The 21,905-nt window shown below is 39.9% G+C and overlaps 1 protein-coding gene across 1 annotated transcript; it reads right to left on the reverse strand.

Annotated features, from left to right (window-relative positions):
• Positions 1–6,130: 6,130 nt before the first annotated feature.
• Positions 6,131–21,651, reverse strand: LOC136858657 (hemolymph lipopolysaccharide-binding protein-like). Its single transcript, XM_068225655.1, has 5 exons — positions 21,585–21,651; positions 16,100–16,280; positions 14,399–14,522; positions 8,349–8,621; positions 6,131–6,547 (listed from the first exon to the last, which is right to left on the reverse strand). The coding sequence occupies exons 2-5, from the start codon at positions 16,241–16,243 to the stop codon at positions 6,402–6,404; spliced, it is 687 nt and encodes a 228-aa protein (XP_068081756.1). The 5' UTR covers positions 16,244–16,280; positions 21,585–21,651; the 3' UTR covers positions 6,131–6,401.
• Positions 21,652–21,905: the final 254 nt, after the last annotated feature.

Here is a 21,905-nt window from a genome sequence, read left to right on the forward strand (position 1 = left end):
CGAAGCCCTCCACTTCTTATACCACCGTAACCCAGCTACATACGTAGCTCATCCTACTGAACCATTGCTGGGACCGTGACCGTCGGTGTCTAAATCCTTAAAGGTGTTTTGGAACGACCAGTGGTCGTGCCAGGTCTTGATAAGAAATAGATATAGAAATAGATGTTGATTCCCATAGGGAACCTGAAATATTTGTCCCCGATGAGTAAATTTATAATACCAGTATAGTTGCCCTGTTTTTGGACATTTTATATTTTCCAAGTAACTCATTCCTGGTTGCCAGTATTTCCCCCCAGTGTGCTAAGTTGTGCTCGTCAGTTAGTAAATAGCACACCTATCAATACGCATGCCTAATGCATACCGTAGAGGCCACTTCGTAAGCTACTTTGAGCTAGCGGCAGTGCCAATGAAATATGAGAGACTTCGGGATAAATATTTCAGGTTCCCTATGGGAATCAATATATGTTTCGTGCGTAAATAATTCTAAAACATTTAGAAATATTTTCGTAGGTGATAGACTGTGAACTGTATGTTTGAACTTGTATTTATCAACCTTACGAGTGATGGAACCAAGAACTGTTAACGAACAGTCAGTTTCAATTTATTTTTCAATTAACACACGTGAACAGGAATAATTTCACAAGTAAAATATTTTCGTTTCCATCCGATCAAAGTGATTGCCTTCTAAACTGTGCAAAAACATAGGAATATTTATCAAGTGAGAAAACAACTTATGCCAAGTGTCACATTCTTCGAACTTACTAGGTCGATTTCATTGACATTCGACAATACGAAGTTACATTATCGTATAGTTTTAATTGGCTATTTATTTTGCGAGTTCGATTTTATTGACATTTGAACCCGCTTACTTACCTTCCATGTGCTAAGACTGAATAGCGTGTTCGATTTTATTGACATGATTAGTTTCAGAACAAGAGGACATTCTACCGTGTGATAGTTATTGATTCATTATTCGAGTACACGATTTCTGTGTGTTATAAACCTTGTTTTAGTTCATTATTTTATCTCTCATCTCCGCAGAAACCGGATTCCAAATGAATACGTTCATGGCATAAGCGCGTGCATTCACGTTCATCCGATATGTGACCAATTTTCACGCCCATACTACTAGAACTTCTAGACCGTCTAGACCTTCTAGAAATTCCAGACCATCCACAACGTCTGGAATTTCCATCGAGGAAGGAATCGTGGTTCCATGGTGCGGATAGGGGCACATGGTCGTACGACAGGAGCAGCCAGATTTCAAGGAACGCCTCCAGTCGTAGGACAAGGAAAGGACACTTCCCAGTGTTTCTTCTGTACTGAGATGATATGAAATTTGAACTTTTCTTAATAAACTCTGTTTTTTTAATAAGACATTATTTCAACAAACCTCTCTCCCTCTGTAGCACTCCATTTCTGTGCTGTACACGCCCTGCGTTGAATCGTATGCTCTTCTACGCCAAGAACGGCATTTACGGTTACAATATATATATATATATATATATCTATCATGTGATGGCCAGGCAGGCATCAATTTTTGAAAGTGAGACAATGTCCCTCATAGCGAATTGTGACATTCAGCTTCACAATTTGCATCTATTGACAACGGACTTCCGGAACTTCATTCGCTCAGAGTACCATGGGTTTGAGTTCATGTGGTAGGTTATTTATAGCTTTCTCCACAACCAGAAAGGCCAGATGTTGACATTTCTTTCTAAGTGTATCGATGAATAGGTGAGCTTTGGTGAACTGTATTAATACCTTTCCCCAATCCACACTGGATTCCGGATATATATGGACTATGATTCAGGGTCAACTGACTCTCTCAAAGATCTCTAACGAATGACAGAGTAGGCAGACTGGGCGGTAGTTTGAACAGTCACCAACGTCACCTATACACTTCCAGATTGGTATGGTACGGTATGGTATGGTAGTGCTCGAAAGCCAGAGTGTGGGGAGGCATCCTCCGTCAATATGCGATTGAAAAGGACCACAAGTACTACCTCAGATGCTACGTCGTCTGGTCCAATTGATTTGCCACATCTCAGCTTACTCAGAGTTTGATATACTTTTCGGATGTTAATTGGCAGGACAGATTCAGCAACCGTATCACCACATGGAATCGCTTGGTGTAGAAATTCTTCATTACGTATAATCTTGTAGTAGTTCCTTCAACTGTCGAAAATGGCTAGAGAGTTTCGGAGAAGACCTTAGATGGAATCATTAATTTGCAGGACATGTCCAAAACGTTCAGTTGATCGGTGCCGTGTTTTTACAGGCGTAGGATTTTATTTGCATCCTCTGCCGTATCGAGTGTTACTGGCCTTAGTAGTGGTTATTGTTTGTCACTCTAAAAACGTTTCACGACGGAATTAAACACATTTTACTGCTTGTAGTTTTGTTTTCCGCCTGGTCTTATTGTCCTCATTCTTAGCCTTGAAATCTATATGTACGTCTTCGTTACACCACAAACCGTTAACCAATTCCTCCCTTTCTGAGAATGTCATCTGCTGCCGTGTGTATCTGATCAGTAAATTGTGTCGACATGTTTTCTGCATGTTGACCATTGTTCACGCTAAAACTAATACCCTCTGCACTTTTCAACCTTCATATTTCGGACTTACCTAATACCAGTGCAACGAAGTTCGGTTATGCTGACGACTTGGCCTTGGATTTTGCAGAGGAGGAACTGTAACGGATGACCTTAACAAACTACACAAGTATTTCACCCAATGGAGACTCATACAAAAATATTCCCAAAACAGAGGTCAGATGCTTTCACTTAAGCACTAGAGAGGCAGATTATGAAATTTCATATGAGCAATGGCATGATTTGCTTGATCTTAGTGGTCATATGCAGAACAGAAGGTCTTTGCACTTCGAGACATACCAAAAAATATATAAATAAATATTAACAGTGCTGACTTTGCCAAGAACATCTCCATTTTCCCGTAGAGTTTGCAATATTTTATTATTTCCGGACCAAACTTCTGAGGACGAGGTGGTTTTATCTGCCCAATTCGAGCGTCCAAATCAAGCAGATGATGTTGAGGGTCAATGAATTCTGATGGGATTAATTTTGCACTTAATGCGAACTTGAAGTCGCACCTGCGTATCGGACAGTAATCATTCTGAGTGAAAAGCTCACAACTGACTTGTATAATGATGTGTGTTTACCCTGTATTAAACAATGTGTTGGCAATGGCAAAATTGTCCGATTCAGCAAAGTCTAACATCTAGCGTCGTCCATCATTTCGTGTCCCATATCCGTGGCCTCCATAGCAATAGGTATATCCATCTCCTGCTTCTCCAACATGACCATTCAGGACACCACCAAAATTTAAAATGTTCCTCACGGGGTAATTTTTTGAATGTGAGCCCATAACTGTTTCCAGAATACTTAATTTACGTAATCAGTCCATCCACTTTGCGGTGCATTGCAGAAAATGATATGTATAGCTGTCGTTTTCAGATCGATTCTTACCGCTGTTGTACGGCATAACGGATTTTCTGAATAATGCCCACAGGAACCGCGTTTTGCGAAGAGCTTGTGCCAAGATAGAGGATCATTTTAGCATCACCAATACCTTTTCATTTTGGCCCCTTCTTATATTTCCTGTTCACAAGCGATATAAATTCGGCGGTTGTTTACGGTCCCTGCCAGCTCGCGCATTCTTATGTGAATATTCCAATATTCTTGGTGGATAGTTGTATACAAGGGGCTCATTTCTATAGTCCGCTCCGCCCATGAACGGGTAGCGCTTTCCCATTTACCACGACGTTCGAGTCGAGACGAAGTGCGTCGCTTATAGGGAACGCCACAGTCTTTGGACATTACTGAATAGCATGTTGCTGCTAATTTCTGCCTTATTTTTCACTAGAGGTGGGTTTCCATGTAGCCTCTCAAAATGTAAACACTTAATTGTCTTTTCACCATAGGTTCCGTTGATTTTCAAATGAGGAGCATCTAACTTTCCGATAATGATACAACATTCAACATCTGTGAACTTCCCCTTTAGTCGTTATTCCTTAGCTGTATTTCACATTCTATTTACTTCTTCATTTATTCGCCTGCATTCCTTTCTCAGTGTCTCATTTTGGCATTCCTGTTCTTCCGCTATTCGTCAGTCACGTCTAGTAACATGTTAGTTACCAGCTCATAATTACTTGATTTTTCCTTTCTTCAAAACACTACTTCAGCTACCATGCAGGTTTAATTCTTCATAAAACTATACTCCTGATCTATCATGTTTCACTCAGACATTATATTTTCACCTACAGTACAGTAGAATGTTCATGCCAAAAGTCCCTCTCATTCTTATCTTTACAAATCGTATAGATCCCCTCTCCATGAAATCCCTTCTTTCTTAAATTTTCTTTCTCTCCAGACGAGATTTCAAGACCATCAAATTGTTGTCAAAACTCACGTTACCTCCTGGGAAGTTTCTATCAAACACATAGTTTCTGAAACTCTTCCTAAGCGGAAGGCTCTTTTTGATACTTTCCGGTGTCGCGAAGTCGAGATCACGTATAAAGCCGTCGTTTGTTTTGTTTGAACCAAGTATCTGTAAGGAATAAATAATTAATATAACAGCGGTCTACCTGTTCCATTCATTTGTTCCAGTCCGTGTTCGTGTACTATATTGCCTTCCCCTTCTTGCCCTTCCACTGCACTCCAGTCTCCCAGCACAATTAGATCCTCATCTCCTTTCTCACATTGAATTATATCATGCCTCTCTTCGTATATTCTTTCGATTTCTCCATGGTCCGCTGTACTAGCTGTAAACCGACCTTCTCTGTTATGATTGTCATTTGCTTGCCTACCTTGACAACAATAATTCGTTCATAACGCTGGGCATACTAGCTCAGCTGCTGGCCTACTTTCCTTATTATCCATTTTTAGCGAACTCTAGCATTTCTCCTGTGTAGTATAGTGTTGATAGTCTCCTGACCAAATATCATACTTTTCCAGCCATCGTACTTCACTTCCACAAAAAAACAAAAAAAACAAAAAAAAACAACAACAACACAATAGCGCTACAGCCCCGAAGCAGCGATGACCTACCAAGTGACCACTCCTCAGCTCAAAGACCTGCAAATTATGAGGTGTCGTGTACTCAACACGACGAATACTCTCGGCCGTTATTCTTGGCTTCCTAGACTGGTCACTTATACCAAATATATTTAAGTTAAGCCTATCAACTTCCCTTTTTAGAATATCTTACCTACCACAGTCATTGAAACGTATAACATTGCATGCAGACTCTCAGAAAGTCTTCCTTGGTCTTCCTGATTATTGGCCCTTCTCATTAAATCACCACCCGGAGAACGAAATGAGAGATTATTTGATCTCCGCAGTATTTTACTACGTAGAAAGCCATCACCATTACATCATACAGAGAGAACTGTGTGTCCTCGAGAGTTAGATACGATAGTTTTTCTTTGCAGTATAAACAGAGCTAAGGCAAGTTAAATAATATTACAAGGCAATATCAGTCAATAATGCAGAATGCCAGCCTTTTAACTTCCAAAATTTCGGCTGTTTTTCTATGAAGAAATTATAAATGTTTTATTTGGTTAAATACCCATCCGATATGGGTGAACCTATGCCTTTGCTGGCAGGACCTAGTGTTTACAGTGCACTATGTCTTCTGGTATGGGCTAGAGCAATTTTGTTACTTTCATTGATTTGTCCCTGCCTTATCCCTGGCTTTGACAATATGAAAGTGACTGAGGTATGAGCGATGCTAGTAATGCCATTTCTTGTGCAGTCAGTCCCTCCTATTAATGGTGTGAAAATGTTGCTCATAGGGTCGGTTGGTGCATGCAATTCAGTGGGCTTGGCAGACTGATATACAAGAGCAACCTCTGGCTCGGTGAGGAAAGCAACGGGAAACAACCTCACTACTCATTTCCCTAGTACGCCTCTTCAGTGATGCCTACGCCATCCATGACAGCTGATGGCGGAGCTCTTGAAGATCCAACCAGCCTTAGGGCGGAAGACGGAACATACACATACATGGGTGAACCTAGGGCTCGGATATCTGCTTCAATGCGACATACAAACATCCGTAACGCTACAAGGTCACGTGGTTCACAATCCTCGCTGCAGACAATACTACCTAAGTTATTTTCATTTCCTGATATTATTTTTCTCTCTTTCATACAGCTAGTAAAACCAATGCTCTCTCGTCAACTGTGAACACCAAAACACTAAAATTTTAGTAGTTAAGTAATAATTTCACACAACTTATCTAGAATTTTTATGGTTAGTAAACATGAATATTGTTTAATAGTAGTCATGTTTTTTACAAATCCATTCTTAAATTACAATGACAACTTTATGAAGAAAAATGTATAGAAGTTAAAGAAATATAGTCAGAAATTTATCAGAAAAGTCACAGCTCCTGTTCACATATGAAGCCAAGTTTATAGTGGCCGGGAACATCCACCAATTGAGTCTGAGAGTTAAGTCCACCGAAGTCATCGCCGTTAGGCTGCCCACTTTCCCACTTTGTGTAGCCGGACTTTGACAGGGAAACACCTAAAAATGAAACGAAATCTATCAGGTTATGATATTCCTGTTTAATAATGATACATTTGAGTGTTGACATCGAATCAGTTGTGTACAATACCCTTATAAAAACGAAACGAAAGACACATTTGTATGTGAGATTACTCTGATGAGCAATTGAATAACAAACAACCGGCTAATAACGTGCAGCATCCAGTTTCATCCTGAAGATCGTGCCATTGCGTTGTGTGTTTCACTCCACAAACCAAAAGGAGTTTTGGGGAAGAGACAGATCTATGACTGCTACATAGTCTCCCAATATGTGTAGATATTAGATGAGACAGAGTCTACATTGTGCACAACTCCATAGACAGCAACCGATATATGCTCAATACGACTGGCAAGCTTCCTTACATCCGTTGACTTTACATCGAACCAATCGGCTACCTTTCGTGAGCGATGGCCGGTTCATTCTTTTGCTGTAGGTACAGGTCTCTTACATTGCGCTTGTGGGACCTTATGTGACAACAGGTATCTCGTAAAATGAATAAAAGTTAGTCACTATATACTAAAATTTAAAATGCTGCCTGCTCTGTCCTTGAAAACTTCTCCTTTCCTTAAATCCTTATTTACACCTTTAAAAAGAAAATTTATTTAAATTTATAATCCGTAATTCAAATATCTTATTTGTATATTTTATTCCAATAATTGTCAATTAACTTACTGCTATAGTTCTAAGACCTTTCGTGTAGATCGGAATTTCTCCTCTTAGGAACAGAACGCGATGTACGGCGGGTCCCAGTTCGTCCTAGCTCAACAGTCTCCATAAGAGGATAACACTAACACTGGCATGTACCACACCCTACTGATAAGAGGCATCCACTGCCTCATATGCGAAAGGACGCACTTGTGCCCTGCGTTCTAATCGTACCAATCGATAAATCTAAGCGACCTTTTCCATTCTTCCTGTGCCTTACGATGGTGTTCCGTTAAACATGGGAGATTTTGTGCCATGTGACGAGTGGTAACCAGAGGTACTCAGGGGTACGGCGTCTTATATACCTCATCGCGAGGAGGTAGCTCTTGACGCAATGTCTGCCAACACTTCGTAGTTATCCAGTATTGAATCTCAGAATGGTGTGCTGGATTGTAGTCCGTCTATTTGTACTTAATTTCCAAGCTAGCTAAGTTCGACTTATGTCATCAATGCAGGGAACACTACGGCAATTGACCCCGGTGTCGGGGGTTTGGACGAAACCACGTATTGGCGGTTGGGTCTTGATATGATGATCTGCGGATAGCCTGATACCTGACCTACTTCAAAGTTTGAATGGATGCTACAAGTCACAGGAAAGCTTGCCGCAGTCAAATAACCTGAGATCTCATGTCTTACACATTATGTGCTCTTTTATTATTCACATTTCCGTTACGAGATCTCATTATATCACAACATATAGTAAACCGTACTATTGTATTCCCTGGGAAACTACGGAGTCATTTCATTAAAACGACAGCTATGTCTCGTTCTAATGGTCATCAGTGTAAATACATAACAGGTGCACCTCAGAAAAAAGACATACCGGGATATCACTTGAACTCCCGGGTAGAATGATCAGCGTAACTCCCATATATTCAGAAGGTTTTGAGTCTGATTCCCAGTCGTCTCGTGGAATTTATCAGTGTCCAATTAAATCCTTTTTCAAGACATATCGCAATTATACCACCACGAAAGGAGTGAATTGAACTGATTTTCAACACACGGAATATAAACCTTTGCAGCTCAAAATTATTTTCAGTTCCCCAATAATTTTCCCAGAATTATTAAACATACCTGTAACAGTAACGAAGTCTCCTTTAGTATATTTATCGTGGAAGCCAGCGTAAATCCAGTTTGATGACGATGATCCCGAAAATATCGGTTTCCTTGAGAAGTACTCCTTCACAACATTGGCCTCGGCCTCGGAGTTGATGACAATCAGATGGGCTCCCTCTCTCACACAGATCTCTTGTGCTGTTTCCCATAGCTGTGCTGTGGTGTGTAATTTGTAGTAGCCTAAACCAGGAAATAGCTCGTAATCACTTCTTCGAAGCGGAGTTTCTGGCACTGAAACATAAATAAAGCATCTTCTTAAACATTAATCGGGTTATAAACAGAGGAGCGTTACTACCTTTCCTACTTTCCAGGAGACAAAGACGATATTAAAATGCCTTTATATTATTATAGGTTTTGAGCTACAGTGACAAGTATTTAGCCAATAAACAGTGCAGCAGAAATGTATAGTCCCTGGAAAGGCGAAGTATCGTAAGCGACATTTTTGTCAAAATTGAGGTTACGCTGTTTAAACAGTACGTCAGTCGGACTCCACTGCACATGCTGGCAAAGATTCGTAAGCGTCAAATGAATAAAGAGGGTGAAAACAAAGTAAAAAATAATGTATCGTAACCACCATCAGTAATATACAGAGCACCAGGTTATCGTAAGCAATACAGTAGTTATTACAACTTAAACGCCTGAGTTACGATCTTGTAATTTGCGTACAGATTATCGTAAACGACAAGTTTTAATCCTGGAGGGAACGTGAGATGTGTCAGTTTCATCGTCCGTCACTGCTGTAGTGCACGATTTATAACTGCCTCAAATCAATTTGGCACTTGAAACATAAGGTAAAACCTGCTGGCGGATCTATCGCATGTTGATTGACAGCTAGTATACTAGTGGGATGTGCTGAAGAGGGACGTGAAGGGTAGAGAAGGGGCTTATCCTTGTGACTTGACTGAGCAAGTACGGTCAGTAGCTAAACAAATCATTTCTTTGTCAGTACATATTCTTTGCATTCTTGACTCAATTGCTACCAACACTTCGTAGTTATCCAATATTGCATCTCAGAGTGGTCTGCTGGATTGTAGCCCGTCTATCTGTACTTAATTTCCAAGCTGGCTGACGTCAACTCCTGTCATCAATGCAAGGAACACTACAACATGTCGATGTCAAAGGCGTGACTAACAGAAGGTTCAGTATTACCAGAGACTGTTGTGCTCAGACGAACCAGTTCACTATTGTTGCACATGGATCGGCCGTGTTCCACGTCCAAGAATATCTATCCGCTGTTGTTTGCAGCTCCTCCTGTATCCTTCATCAGATTTATCTGTTGAGAAGAAACTCTTATTTAAATATCTTGCGACAACAAGAGAACAAACGCGAGAGATTGTTCAGTGTGCATAGTTTTATGAATAAGGAATTATTAGGCTATTCTTCCTATTAAGTCTTCCCTTTTCAATTTATCTCCTCTCTTTCTTATTCATTATTAGTTATTTATCCAGATGTGTCTATTTTCAACATGGACAAATACCCAGCTCGAAGTTACTTGCTGCCTATCATCCGGAGGTCTAGATGTAGGAAATTTCTGGTAGTAAAGTAACGTATTTCTTAGGAAAAATTGATGACGCTGATACTGCTTTAGAGAAAGTATTTTACCCCTGGTTCTAGTCCAAACATTTTCATAGCTTCGTCTTCTAGATGCTCGACTACGGCAATAGTTGTGTGTTATTCAGGCCTTGTGTTTCTGTTTCTGCATCGCATACTCCACTACGTTATCAGCGTAGGATTCCTTTCCTTTATAAGACATGTTCTGTTGTTGGGAATATTACCGCAGGAGTACGAAACTCTCCTATAAAGTTAAAAGAAGTCCTCAGACAAATCAGTTCATATTTTCAATAATTCATACACGAATATCTAATAACACCTTAAATGCAGTGAAATATTGAGATTGATAAACATACAGCTAACAATAAGTACTTTTCGTTATTCCTTTCCAAAGGGATGAACGGAGATGTATCGGCACGGATACTTGTAAAACGATCAGACAGATGCTTAGAGCCAAACGATATAATCATCTTGAGGACCACATCTGCGGTTCAGAACGTCGTAAAATAGGACTTGAGTTACTGTGAACTGTTGACGCACTGCTCCGCGGTAACATCTGTCCACACTCATTTGGTACAGCGCTAAGACTGGAAAGTACTGGACCAAACTGTATTAACCTGATGTGCGCTGATAGCAGCAGCCTGGACCAATAAAGATGTACTGTATAATGGTTGAAAAGAAGTAGGAGGTAAAACAAAGAAGTAAATGAACTGGATTAAAGCCACTATATATATATATTTATTAATAATTAAGCCAAGCTTTCGGCCAAATTACATTGGCCTTCATCAGGGCATGTGAAGTTTTGCTTCCGACAGTGAGCAAAGAAATTATCTGAAGGAACATGGAAGTCGTGCCCGTACCATCCACGGCCTACCCTACTAACTGGACTCAAGGATCGTGGCGCTGTGCTGTGGTGGTTGGGAGGGAAGTTACTGATGCACCGCCCTCTGTCGACAGTTTGAGTGCGTCCCGCTGTGCCATGGTGGTGTTATGCATGTATTTCTGCAGTACAGGTCTCCTTGTATTTGATAACTTGAAGCCGTCTTCCCTGTTGATGTTATTTGGGCGCAGCTCTATCTCTATGGCTTCCCTCATAAGACGAGCATAGAAGTCTTTTACAGGCGCGATGACCTTCGCCTGGTCAAAGAGGATTTCATGGTCTGTACTGAAGAAATGTTCTGCTACGGCAGACTGGCTTATAGCGTTCTCCGTGGAGGATGAAAGAGCGGCATTCTTTACTGATCTGATGTGCTCTTTCACCCTGGTGCTAACAAGCCTTTTCATCATGCCAACATATGAACAACCACAACCACATGGAATTTCATATACGCCCGGTGTTTCAAGACGTGGCTTCTCTTTGACTGGTCGAAACAGGGATTTGAGCTTCCGGTCTGCGGTGAAAACTGGAATTATATTGTACTTCTTAAGAATGCGCCCTATTCTGTCAGTTATACCTGCCACGTAAGGAAGGAATACTTTTTTTCTTTTTGCTGTAGTCATGGTTGGTGCTATTCAAGTTAGGCCCCTTGATCTTCACAGCTCGTGTTATGTCTCCAGATGTACAGACGTTTTTCTTCATGAATGTTGTCAGTTCTCTCACTCCACTCGAGCGGTTATCATCGTCTGCAACATTATTCACCCTAGTATATAACGTTCGAAGGAGAGCTGCTTTTTGGGAGGGGTGGTGATGTGAAGACTTATGAAGGTATATTTCAGAATGTGTAGGTTTCTTGTACATTGCATGGCATGCTGCGAAATCAAATTCAACAAACTTGGAGGGATTTGGATAAGTACAATAAAATTATACTCAGTTTATTCATGGAGATTAGCATTAACCTTTAAACTGAACATTGGGCCTTGATAGACAGGATAACGTATGAGCAGGCCGAACGTGTAAAAGAGTATAGTAGAGACAATCAAGAAAGGAAATTTCAGAAAATGGTCCAACGCAAACCACCGGAATTAGATTATAACAAGGTCATAGTAAATCTGTCTGATAAAGTACTGAACCAGAACTCAATATCACTGCTAAAGAAAGGTTTTAACTTCGCTGTGGCACCGAGAAGATTCCCAGTAGAGAAGACTGTCGGTGGGGTAGAGTGTGCCATCAGAGATTTACCGTTAAATAAGGCGGAAGAAATTCGTCAAGATGTATCTTGCGTGCTTAGAAAAGCGAAGCCACCACGTCAAAACCTGACCAAAGGTGAACTTAAAGAAGCTAATGTGTTTCGCAAAGACAAGAGTATAATTGTAATTCCAGCTGACAAATGTAATGTTTCAGTCATCATGAATACAACTGATTACGAAACAAAAATGAACAACCTACTGGAAGAAGAAACGTATAAGAAAGTTAGGAATCCCACTAAGAAAATTAATACACAAGTCACTCGACTAGTGAAGAGCTCAACACTTCCAGAACATTTGCAGAAGTCCTTACTAAATTCAGACCCGGTACCTCCAGTCTTTTATGGCCTCCCAAAAGTACACAAGGATGGCGTGCCACTAAGACCAATCGTGAGTGCCATTGGTTCTGCGACCCATGAGTTAGCCCGCTATATTTCATCACTGATACAGGCAGAAACAGGGAAGACAGAACATCACATTAAAGATTCGAAACATTTCTTGCAGAAGTTACGTGAACTACGGGTGGACGAAGGTGACATCCTGGTAAGCTTTGATGTTACGTCACTTTTCACTAATATACCTGTAGAAGAAACACTTGCTTACATCGGAGAATACCTGTCTGAGGACTTGACCAATCTGGCAGCAGTTTGTTTAAAATCCACTTACTTCTACTACATAGGGGATTATTACGAACAGACAGAAGGAGCAGCAATGGGTTCACCTTTGTCACCAGTGGTTGCTAGTATTTTTATGGAACACTTTGAGTCTACTGCATTAACAACAGCGCCATTGAAACCTAAGTGCTTCTATCGTTACGTGGATGACACATTTTCGGTCTGGCCACATGAAAGGGAAACTTTAAATGAATTTTTAGCGCACCTAAATTTCATTAACAGTAAGATCAAGTTCACAATGGAAGTAGAAAATGAAGGCAAATTACCTTTTCTTGATGTGTTAATATACAAGAAGAACGATGGTACACTAGGCCATGCAATGTACAAGAAACCTACACATTCTGAAATAAACCTTCATAAGTCTTCACATCACCACCCCTCCCAAAAAGCAGCTCTCCTTCGAACGTTATATACTAGGGTGTATAATGTTGCAGAAGATGATAACCGCTCGAGTGCAATGAGAGAACTGACAACATCCATGAAGAAAAACGGCTATACATCTGGAGACATAACACGAGCTGTGAAGATCAAGGAGCCTAACTTGAATAGCACCAACCAGGACTACAGCAAAAAGAAAAAAGTATTCCTTCCTTACGTGGCAGGTATAACTGACAGAATAGGGCGCATTCTTAAGAAGTACAATATAATTCCAGTTTTCACCGCAGACCGGAAGCTCAAATCCCTGTTTCGACCAGTCAAAGAGAAGCCACGTCTTGAAACACCGGGGCGTATATGAAATTCCATGTGGTTGTGGTTGTTCATATGTTGGCATGACAAAAAGGCTTGTTAGCACCAGGGTGAAAGAGCACATCAGATCAGTAAAGAATGTCGCTCTTTCATCCTCCACGGAGAACGCTATAAGCCAGTCTGCCATAGCAGAACATTTCTGCAGTACAGACCATGAAATCCTCTTTGACCAGGCGAAGGTCATCGCGCCTGTAAAAGACTTCTATGCTCGTCTTATGAGGGAAGCCATAGAGATAGAGCTGCGCCCAAATAACATCAACAGGGAAGACGGCTTCAAGTAATCAAATACATGGAGACCTGTACTGCAGAAATACATGCATAACACCACCATGGCACAGCGGGACGCACTCAAACTGTCGACAGAGGGCGGTGCATCAGTAACTTCCCAACCACCACACCACAGCACAGCACAGCACAGCGCCACGATCCTTGAGTCCAGTTAGTGGAGTAGGCCGTGGATGGTACGGGCATGATTTCCATGTTCCTTCAGATAACTTCTTTGCTCACTGTCGGAGGCAAAACTTCACATGCCCTGATGAAGGCCAATGTAATTTGGCAGAAAGCTTGGCTTTATTATTAATAAATACATATATAGTGGCTTTAATCCAGTTCATTTACTTCTTTGTGTTAATACAATGAGCCACGAAAACTTACGTTCATTAAGAAGTAGGAGGTGTTCAGATGACCTAATGTCAGCAGGTCGTCCTGATTTCATTTTCTCTGATATACCGTTAAGAAATTTGCGGGGAGTTTGCTTTTAATAAAAATACATACCATCTTCATACTGTGTGTTACTACAGCATGTGTATGATGAATATTGTCGTTTGGTCATGAATTGATAGCCTGTAATTATTCAAAGAAATGTCCAGAAGTACTATTAAAGGGTTTGACTAACATAAAGCTCAGTATTACCAGTGACTGTTGTGCTCAGACGAACCAGTTCACTATTATTGTGCATGGATCGGCCGTGTTCCACGTCCAAGAATATCTCTCCGCTGCTGTTTGCATTTCCTCCTATACCTTTCATCAGATTTACCTGTTGAAAAGAAACTATTTAAATATTGATCATCTCAGTAGATAACACGTTAATTCTATAACAATAAATAACATATCAAAAAAGTATTTTAGCATACATTGAAGGAGGTAATATTGATTGTAATATATATTTGAGGGGGTGGCTTTCTTACGGCACTTTTGTCAAGTGTCATCCGATCAAAGGCCAAACATAAATCGGTTGCTTCAGTTACACTAAATCTACGAGAGATAACCTGATGATGGTTATTAAGGAATAGAATCAGTTATAAAGGAAACATATTCACATGACATTACAATCCGTATTTAAATAACCTAGGCATTTCAACGAACACATCACAAAGTAATATTCCCTACTTATAAGAATCCGCGCTGACTTCAGTCATCCGTTAAAAAATTACATGAAAATGTTTGAATATCCCTATCTGCTTTCATAGTACATCTGCTATGATACGCCCTTGAAAAGTATTTTGTTTGGAAAGGATTAGGGATAACTTTTATATTTATGCAGATTTTTTCTCGTAAAGTGGATATGAATAATTTATTAAAATCCGTATAATGCAATTTGCCTGCTTGTCAACATTCGCACATATTCTCCTCCATTAAATTGTGGACGCCATATGTCAGCGACGGTCTTTATTTTATATTTTTGTTATCAGTCATTCTGCAAGTGCCATCATGAATAATAATAATTACTTTGGGACAGAGAGTAGGAATAAGAAGTTTATGACTTTCTCCAAGCCGTTCAGTATTATTTGAGGTAGATTAATAACAGTCTCACGGCAGGGTGCATTTTCTGACTCCCGAAGAATATGAGAAAGAGAAACGGGAATGGAACTCGGAACATTTTGAACCGTAGGCCACTGCCCATTCCAATCAGTCGAGGAACATAATTACGAATATATTTTCAAATAAATAATATACTAATAATGGTTATTATTGATTATTCAGGTTAAAAGTGATTCTTTGTACTTTGTACTATGTCAGGAAGGCCGACAAGAGGCTAATTAACTCCGGAGACATAAAATTTCATAAAATACCTAGAATGAAATACGATACGAGATATCATTTTTCTACAATTGAGTGCATTGTACAATAATATTAGTCCTACAAATGCTGCTAAATTACGTAGAACGGAGTAATTTCAGAATGCGAAATCTCAGAGAAAATTCAACAATAATTACACAACATTTCGAAACGTTTCATTTAAATTACCTCCTTAAGGACTTCTCGTGTCAAGATGAGTGCACTCAAGTGACCAGCTGTATACCATGCAGTGATGTGGAAATGAACACGTCGTATTTTGAATTGATTATTTTATTATTCCGTAGCTAATATTTCCATTAATATTTGGATATTACTTATATTTCAGCAATCTTCATAAAGCTAGTTTCTCACAAGAAAATATTATAAATATATTTTTAATACAAGAACTATTCACAAAATGCTATTGTGTTTAATTTTAATGACAATATTACGCCAAATTTTCTTCATGATCACAGTGTCTATTGCTGGTGTATAATCATACGGTCTGTTTAACCACAGGATAGTATCATAATATAATATTAAGATCAAACATACCTGCAATATACGGTGATGCGATGAGTTCTTCTTACTGCTTATTGAAAAATGGAATGTTTCTTCATTAGATGAATCCGTTGAAGTCGTACTGCACTCAAGAACAAGAAAGGCCATCACAGTTACGTAAGATATTGAAAACAACATGTTGTCGTGTAGTCAATATAGTACTGTATTATGAATTCTGAAACGAAATGATCCAAGAGAAAATTAAAACAATCTTTGCAAGGAAAGAAATGGAGAAAGAAGAGTCAATGGACATAAAATTTTGTTCGTGATGGTCTAGTGGAATATCATCAAAATTATCACCTAGTTAGCCATGATTGAAATCTTAGCCAACACATTTGTAGACTTTAAAAGCAAATATGGATTTCTTTTCGCACAAACCTGTGGGTTATATGAGCATCATTGCATCAGCAGGCCTGTAAAACAATACCTCTGCTTTACTTGTTGTTAAAATGACAATATTCGTGAATAGAACATTTGTGGCGTATAATTATTAGACCCATGACTTATACAACGTACATAGTCCTAACTGAGAATATTATTTCTTTCTTTTTTTCAGTTGTTTTTACGTCACACCGACATAGATAGGTCTTAAGGCGATGATAGGATATCAAAGGCCTAGAAATGGGAAGGAAATGGCCGTAGCTTTAATAAAGGTACAGAGCATTTGCCCGACGTGAAAAAGATTTTCAGGGCCGCCGACAGTGGGTTTGAACTCACTATCTCCCGGATACAAGTTCACAGCTGTGCTCGCCTAACAACATGAAAAACTCGCCCGTTAAAATGTTACTTCAATATCGTTCAGAGCAAGAAAAATTTTACTACATGTAATAGCGTGTTATTTTACAACTGGCTAGGACAATGGACGATGGAGACGGCGGATCGCCGCAGGTTTGATGCTCTAGAAATATCGTGCTATAGGACATTACTTCGAATACCATGGACAACACACTGTACTAATGAATTGATCCTGCAACAGCTCGGCATCAGAACAAGACTGTCGACCCTTATCAACCGAAAACAACTCAGATATTTTGGTCATATAGCCAGAAGACAGGAGGCAATGGAAATACTTATCATAGAGGGAAAAGTCGAAGGCCGAAGACCTAGAGGACGTGCGCCATTTCGATGGATGGTGCAGATCAAGAACTTGACCAGGTTGAGCTTACAGCAAGCAAGTCACCATGCCCAAAGCAGAGACTCTTGGAGGAAGATCAGCAAAAGGGTTGTCGCATGATGCCACGACACCCTTACGAAGGGTTGGACTAAGAGAGAGAAGAAAACAACGATCAACTCAAATTTGCCAAAATGAAAAAAAATCTTGAAAAGCTTCATCATGTTCATCGATCATTTATTCTTTTAGGGTATATATCGTCGCTGTTCAGGCAAAAGGTTATATATCTCACAATCCTCTTCCCACCAGTTATTTTCCTTAAGACGGTTCACGCCTCCCAGCCTCATATGGATATTTAGTCCGTCATAACAATATTCGTTGTGTTAATTTTACTAAAGGAAAATGAGCCTTAAATATATCACACTGCAGGAGTGTGTAAATGAGTCATGCAAACATACATTCGTAGAGTGCGTAACGGTGAGGTTCATTTTTCTTGATATGAAAGCAAAGGAAAGGAAAGTTTGATTGTAACGCTGAGAGTAATTTCTGCTGGAGTGACATTGTATTCAGGAATCACATATGCACGGAGGCCCATTAAGTGTGTCGGATGGATAACTGATTGAAATAAGCGAATAGATGAACTCGTAGGAAAAATGTAATTACGCCTTTTTTCCAAATCATGATGTCTAATGCTGAACGCGGCACAAAAACACATCCCTCCAGCCATAGGAATCAATCACTCAATACTGATCTGCATCTAGGGCATTCGCCCAGGTAGCAAATCCCCTACCTGCTGTTTTCTTAGCCTTTTCTTAAATGACTGCAAAGAAATTAGATCTTCATTGAACATCTCCCTTGGCAAGTTATTCCTATCCTTAACTCCTCTTCCTATAAACGAATATTTGCCCCAATTCTTCGCCTACAATTCCACATTTAACTACCCATTATGGTCTTTCCTACTTTTATTTTATAAGACAGCACTTAAACTTTTCGTCTACTTATGTCATTCCACGCCATCTCTCCACTCGGAACATACCACTTAGTCGAGCCGCTCGTCTACTCTCCCCAAAGTCTTCCCTACCCAAACTTTGCAACATTTTCGTAACGCTACTCTTTTTCCGGCAGTCACCCAGAACAAATCGAGCTGCTTTTCTGTGGTTTATTTTCAGTTCTTGAGTCAAGTAATCCTAGTGAGGGTCCCATACACAGAAACCATACTCTAGTTGCGGTTTTACCAGAGACTTATATTCCCTCTCTTTTACATCCTCACTAGAACCCCTAAATGCCCTCATAACCATGTGCAGAGATCTGTAACCTTTACTTACAATCCCATTTATATGATAACCCCAATGAAGATATTTCCGTATGTTAACAGATGGGTACTTACAGTGATCCAATAAGGAACTTTCACCCCAATTAAATCTGAGAGGCGTTTCCTATTAGTGAAACTCACAACCTGTATTTTAACCCCGTTTATCATACCATTGCCTGTTATCCACCTCTGAAATGTAATATATATTGCTTTGCTTTTCTTTTTGACACTTCCATTTTCCAGACTGTCTTTAAGTGAACTGAAAGGTCTGTTGATTCGTTCGCCATCTAAACAGTCTGCAAATGGAACATAATTTAGTATATTTTAACACACTTCTCTTTGTTGTTTCACCCCGCACAGTAACATGAATGCTTTCGAAATATTAAGGGATATGCGAAAAGTACATCTTTGGGGAGATATATGCGATAGATAGAAATATATCATTTTTTCACGAGGTGTTCTCAACTATTTTGGTGAAGATTTTAAACATGATCTGAATAATTATTTTTATGGTACATTGTGCCGAACCTTGCTTACCCGTATTTCCTTAACACTGCCTTAAAGTATAACCAGTAACATACTGTGTTTGTGGTGAAATTTTGAAATGAGTGTGTAAAACATGAAACAATAGGAGAAACACATTTTTGAAATTCATAATTTTTTATTGCCCATCCAATGTATTCGCTTTGTATATTATATACGACTAGCAGTTGTACCCGTGCTTCGCTACGGTATTCCAAATTGTATACGGATATCGAAGTAAATTACTGTACATGAAGTGAATAATAATTTTAATTTGCATGTAAATTGGCGTTATCCGAGAAAAACCATATGGAGTACCGCAGACGTTGTTTCCAATGTAAAGTGCGAGTAATGGAGTTGGGATGATAACGACAGGTGCAGCTGTCTACCACAATTCACGTTTTAGAAACGTTGAATAGGGTAAAATTTGTGTAAGATTTTCACACAGTGAATTACTTTTCAGATACTTATGTGACAGATTCAAACACAGAATTTGGCTCACATATGGCTATATCACTCTCCCATTGCCCCCACCACGAATGGGACTAAACTTGGACTTTAAAAATTTCCGGAGTGCCACTGTCCATCTCAGCGACCCCAAAAATTACGGATTCGATACCATTTTCGATTATTTATACACCTCAGCCCCCTCGCCCCCATGCCTCTAAGGGTTCCTGGGCTGTCTTACCCCCACTTGGTTTGTCTCCTGATACTAAAAATTCGGAGTGTACAATTCACCTCGGCGACCCCAAAAGCTATGTATTCGACACTATTTTCGTTTAATTTTATATATCACCCCCCCCTCGCCCCACTCTAAAGGGAGCTGTACTTGGACATTAAAAAATCTGGAGTGTCACTATTCATCTCAGCGACACCGAAATGTATGGATTCGACACTATTTTCGTTAATTTGTATATCTGAGCCCCTCGCCCCACGCCCCTAAGGGTTCCTGGGCTGTCTTGCCCTCACGTGGTTTGTCTCCTGATACAAAAAAATCTGGAGTATACAGTTCACCTCGGCGACCCCCGAAAACTATGTATTCGACATTATTTTCGTTTAATTTTATGTATCACTCACTCTTCGCCCCCCACGCGAAAGGGAGCTGAACTTTGACTGTTGAAAAATCGGGAGCGTCACTGTTCATCTCAGCGACCCCGAAAACTGTGGATTTGACACTTTTTCGATTATTTTATTCCTTGCCCCTCTGACCCCCTATCCCCAAGGGAGCTACAGATGGCTTACCCCCACCGTGCTCGTATCCAGATAGTAAGTCATAAGTGTACCAAGTTTGGTTGAAATTGCTCCGGTGGTTTAGGATGAGATGTGTCATTTACACACGTACATACATACATACATACATACATACATTCATACATACATTTTATATATAGTAAGAAGAAAAAGATTATGCTTGCTTTATTATTACATAGAGAAATTTTATTTTGAACACTGCAGACATCTAAACTTAAACTGTATATCCGAAGAAATTATTCGAATCCGAGGAATGAATATTACTTCGCTCGCGGCATGCCCAATCATGAGAATGGCTTCAATAATATTAGTCATCAGTTACAGAGTCGTGTTCAGTGCAGAGGGCATGATTCTTATTCTTAAGAAGGATAATTGGTGCCACAATCGTCCGCTCTAAGATGTTCGAGGGTACTCCAGGTGACTCCAAGTCTTTCAAAGCTCTGCCGTGTAGTCGATAGACTTGTAACTGTGTAGAACATCGGGCATGATATATGATAGCAAGAATGAAGAGGATGAAACCCGGCGCCGGCACATAGCCCACTCCTCTTGAGTAGCTCAAGGCTTAACGTCCCGATCCGACGGACCAATCATCATCAACACCGGCATATCCCCTCACACCATGTAACCAAAACAGCTTCCTATGCCCTGGACGTAAAATGGCTCCTTGAATATTGTGTTCTCTACCTATATTATGTACGTTGCCTAGCGACAGAGACTCTATGCATTTAATCTTGGTGACAGCACGTTGGATTGTCATATCCCAATGCACGTTTTCCGATGGTTTATCGTTCATAATTCACCAACGAAAGCGAAAATGAAAATTCCGGCTTCTAGGTGCATTTGGGCCCCTTTCCATCTACCTATGTTCAAAATTTCAGATCTCTGCGTGCTGTAGATTTTGCTGGGCATCGCGCACAGACAGACAGACAGACAGACAGACAGACAGACAGACAGACAGACAGACAGACAGACAGACAGACAGACAGACAGACAGACAGACAGACAGACAGACAGACAGACAGACAGACAGACGCTTCCTTTTATAATTATATAGATAATATTCTACCAAGGCGTGAGTTATGTTGGAAGTAACGTAATAAGACATAAGCTCTTCTGCAATAACACCCGATTTTCTACCAACGAACGAATTTTAAAAGTACAATTAATAACAAAGGAAACACAAGATATGTGTATATGCTTGTTAAGACTCTCAGAAATTAAAACAATTGAAAAATGTTTAAATCTAAAATAATTTACATCAAGAGAAATTTCGAGCATCATACCTGACCGAAGAATATCTTTACCCTGACATGCACTCTGTTTTGCTTCGTTCAGTATTTATTAAAGAAGAATGAATTTATGTTACTCCCCGCGAGTGCGATACTCATTCGGCTGTTTTGTGAAGGTCAATCAGATAGCAGCTGAGAGTCAATACTGACGTAATCAAAACAAATGTTATCTAACTAGAGGATGTTCTTTTCTTAGACAGCCCAAGACCCATCCGAGTTCGAACGTTAGTTAAACACAGCTTTATGTCGTGCATGTTTTTACTGTCATGTTTCGTGGCATTTCCTTCCAAATAAGACAGGGGGAAAATGAGGTAG

The sequence above is a fragment of the Anabrus simplex genome, chromosome 1 (genome assembly GCF_040414725.1).
Source record: "Anabrus simplex isolate iqAnaSimp1 chromosome 1, ASM4041472v1, whole genome shotgun sequence".
NCBI lineage: Eukaryota > Metazoa > Arthropoda > Insecta > Orthoptera > Tettigoniidae > Anabrus > Anabrus simplex.